This window comes from Mus pahari, unplaced genomic scaffold (assembly GCF_900095145.1).
Source record: "Mus pahari unplaced genomic scaffold, PAHARI_EIJ_v1.1 scaffold_13231_1, whole genome shotgun sequence".
Taxonomy (NCBI): domain Eukaryota; kingdom Metazoa; phylum Chordata; class Mammalia; order Rodentia; family Muridae; genus Mus; species Mus pahari.
In genome coordinates this window covers 1-3,897 of record NW_018392807.1, presented here as the reverse complement: position 1 = coordinate 3,897, position 3,897 = coordinate 1, and the positions used below count along the sequence as shown (strand labels likewise).

The following is a 3,897-nucleotide window of genomic DNA, read 5'->3' as shown; positions in this document are numbered from 1 at the left end:
TCAACATTAGATATAGAATCCTCAGTTATGGATAGTATTAAATATTCATTACTGATATTTTTAGGGTATGAAAGGATATGAATATAAAAGTTGAACAAATTTTTTATGTATTATGATTCTCAAAATATATTGGGAGGCTGAGACAGGCAGATTTCTGAGTTTGAGGCCAGCCTGGTCTACAAAGTGAGTTGCAGGACAGCCAGGGATACACAGAGAAACCCTGTATCAAAAAATGAAAATAAATAAATAAATAAATAAATAATTCTCAAAATACTCAATATTATTAACTTGTTTGATGTAAAAATTCATTTAAATGATAAAAAAATAAGAAAAAAGACATATGTAATGCTCTAGTAAATTTTCTGCTGACACCAACTCCCTGTGGGGGAAACAGGAGCAGGTGCCCTTTGACCAGCAGTACCCACTCTGCTGAGCTGATTTGCATATGGAGACAACAGCCCAGGCTTCTTTAAGGGCAGCTGCCAGGAGCCTAAAAAGCATCCTCTCTTCCAGCTCTCAGAGATGGAGACAGACACACTCCTGCTATGGGTGCTGCTGCTCTGGGTTCCAGGTGAGGATGCAGAGAAGTGTTGGGAGCAACCTCTGTGGCCATCATGACTTTCCATGTCTCTGAGCTATTGATCATTATATTAATGCATTTGTAATTGGATTTAAGTTTCCTGGTTCATTGATTTCTTGGCTTCTCATAGTAGTGTCCACAATTATTCTTGAAAATTTTAAATGAACTAGTCCTCTGCTGGAAAGGCATGTACACATATATAACAATAGTCTGTGTGTTTATCATTCCAGGCTCCACTGGTGATATTGTGCTGACACAACCTTCAGCTTCCTTGGCTGTGTCTCTAGGACAAAGGGCCACCATCTCCTGCAAGGCCAGCAAAAGTCTCAATGTTCTTCTTTCTACAAGTGCTCTGAATTGGTATGAAGAGAAACCAGGACAACAGTTGAAACTACTCATCTACAGTGCATCCAACCTAGAATCTGGGGTCCCTGCCAGGTTCAGTGGCAGTGGGTCTGAGATGGACTTCACCCTCACCATGGATCCTGTGGAGGATGATAACACTGCACCCTATTACTGTCAGCACAGTAGAGAGCTTCCTCCCACAGTGCTCCAGGGCTGAAAAAAAACCTCCTGGGGTTGCAGCTCCCTGTGGCTCAGTCTCTCAGGTCTCTCTTACTCTCTGACATCTCAGCCCAGAGCTCTAGGCTTGTTTGGAAAAATATCTCAAATAATGAAACACGTTTATAAACAAATATGTTTGTCCCATCCTTCATGCTTTGTAATTTATTTACCAGCAAAAGATGATTGTTTTATTATTATTTATAATTTAAATTTTTATGGACACATATTATCTTTAGATAATTTTCCCTTCTCTCCTCACTCCCTGACCAATTTTCTGCCTATTCCCTCCACCCTCAGCATCCTCCTTTGACTTTCCGGTCACTGAGGATTTACTGTCTCTTATTTACAAATCTAAACATAGAAAAAGATTATAAATACAAATTATGCCACTAAAACATAGTGTTAACCAAAGACATTTACTGTAGTCTGTTTGTGCATGTGTGTGTGTCAGTGTGTCTGTGTGTGTCTGTGTGTGTGTGAAAGGACAGCCTGCAGAAGTCAGTTGTTTCTTTCCAGCAGGTCTAATCTGAGAATCAAACTCAGGTCATCAGTCTTCTGTGAGCATGCTTCCTGGTACAGGGTAAGCAACCATGTCAGCCTGGGGTACTATTTCTTTTACTTTAATTATTTATATTCATTTTAAATTGTGTACATGGGGAAGGGGTGCAAGTGTGAGTGCTCATAGAAGTCAGAAGAGGGCATCAGATCCCAGGGAGCTAGAGATACAAGAGGTTTTTAAGCTAATTGATGTGGGTGCTGAAAACCAAATTGCTATACTCTGCAAGAGCAAAAAGTGCTCTGAACTGCTAACTCATTTATTCTCCTCGGATCTACCATTTATTAAGGTACTCCTTTAGCTTCAGTAACTCCTTTTCTACTACAGTAATGGAAGACTGATGGGAGCATTGTTGTCTATCATTAAAAAGAGCATTGAGCAGTTAAGCTTGTCAGGTAATTTTTCAGACACAAGCTTACATTCTCATCCCAGTGTTTTTACTCTCCTATTGCTTTTATTTGCTTACCTGCAAAAACACCCTGCCTTAGTTACTTAGAAACATAAGCTGGGCTGTAGTTATTTTACTCCTTTGGTTCCAATTTCTCTACCTCTGGGTCCATCCCCAAATTAACATTTAGGATCAGATTTATTGATTTTCCTTTTGTCTTGAGCCAATAATCTTCATTTTAACAGCTTCTATATTTGTGTTCAATGTCTACCTGTGCTTTTCTTTTCTTCCTTCCTGTCTTCCTTCCTTGAGTGCTCCCGCCAGCAGAAACACTCATTTCAGTCTGGTTTCATTCTGAAGGGTGGGACTGTCCTGAGGGGGAATAGGCTGCAAAAGGAATATGAGGCCAGGACAAAAATATTCTGATCAAGGCCCAAGGTTTAATGACGGAACTCAGTTTATATAACATGGAAAAAATCCCCAGTCCCATCCCCAGTCTTTGAAGGCACCTGTGAATGTCCAAATGTCTGTAGGCATGTCTGAATGTCCATAGGTGGATCCAAGAAGCAGGTTCAAGGATCAGGGCACAGGTGGGTGTCCTGAGGTGGGTCCAAAGATCAAGGCACAGGTGGATGTTGTCTTCTGGGACATCAAAAAGGTCCTCTCAGCAGGTGGTGGAGACACAGCAAAGGTAGAGAGGCTCTGGTGGATTTGAAGGTTACCGATGGTGGATTTTAGCGCCTGCAGGGGGCTGGGCTTTGAAGGACAGTGATTAGTATAAATAGTAAGGTAAGCTTGGTGAATCTGAAGATTATAACTGCAGGTGGTCCAGTGGCAACAGAGAGCTGGGGAGGCCCCTACACTTACTTACTTACTTCCTCCCTCCCTCCCTTCCTTCTTTCCTTCCTTCCTTCCTTCCTTTCTTTCTTTCTTTCTTTCTTTCTTTCTTTCTTTCTTTCTTTCTTTCTTCATCTTTTATGTATGGTTGTACTTGCTGGTTTTGTGTGTCAACTTGACACAGGCTGGAGTTATCACAGAGAAAGGAGCTTCAAGTGAGGAAATGCCTCCATAAGATCCAGTTGTAAGGCATTTTCTCAAATAGTGATCAAAGGGGCAGAGCCCACTGTGGGTGGTGCCATTCCTGGGCTGGTAGTCTTGGGTTCTATAACAGAGCAAGCTGAGCCAGCTAGGGGAAGCAAGCCAGTAAGAAATATCCCTCCATGGCTTCTTAACACCATTAGGTGGAAATAGAAGCTGAGGACACTCAGAAAAAATATTTTACAATTTGATCTGCACAATGTTTGAAAATACCAAATTATTATGTAAGCCATTACCATTTTGTAAAGAATAAGATTATATGACCAATTATTTTTACATAAGGTCTGAAATCTGCCTGGTAAAAATTTAGAATGTCATTGCCTTAAGAGGACTTGTCCAGGCAGGCTAGGACAATTTTTAAAATGTCTAAGGACCATTATTTTTAAAAGAACAGCATTTTTTTGAGTTGTATATGCATAAACAATTGCAAATTGCGACAATTTGAGAATTATAGTATTTAAGAGATGAACAATATTTGAGCAACCTTAAGCTCTGAGATATATTGAATATTAATATACAATTTGAAGCTTGATTAACTAACATTTTAAAAAAACGTCTAGAGCACCCAGTTGAATCATTTGTGGTGAAACAGGAGAAAGTTAAAAAGGATAAACATGTGATTTAATTCACATATACTTTTCTTTATAAAAAGCTGCCTAGATCTTTGCTCCGGTGCACTGCCGGGGAGAGAGCGGACTGGAGAGGAGGGAC

The 3,897-nt window shown here is 40.2% G+C and overlaps 1 gene segment (V, D, J or C); it reads left to right on the top strand.

Annotated features, from left to right (window-relative positions):
• The first annotated feature begins 522 nt into the window (after nt 1-522).
• On the top strand, nt 523-1,142 carry LOC110315185. The segment is given in 2 exon segments: nt 523-571; nt 811-1,142. Coding segments are annotated over 2 exon segments (381 nt in total).
• Nucleotides 1,143-3,897: the final 2,755 nt, after the last annotated feature.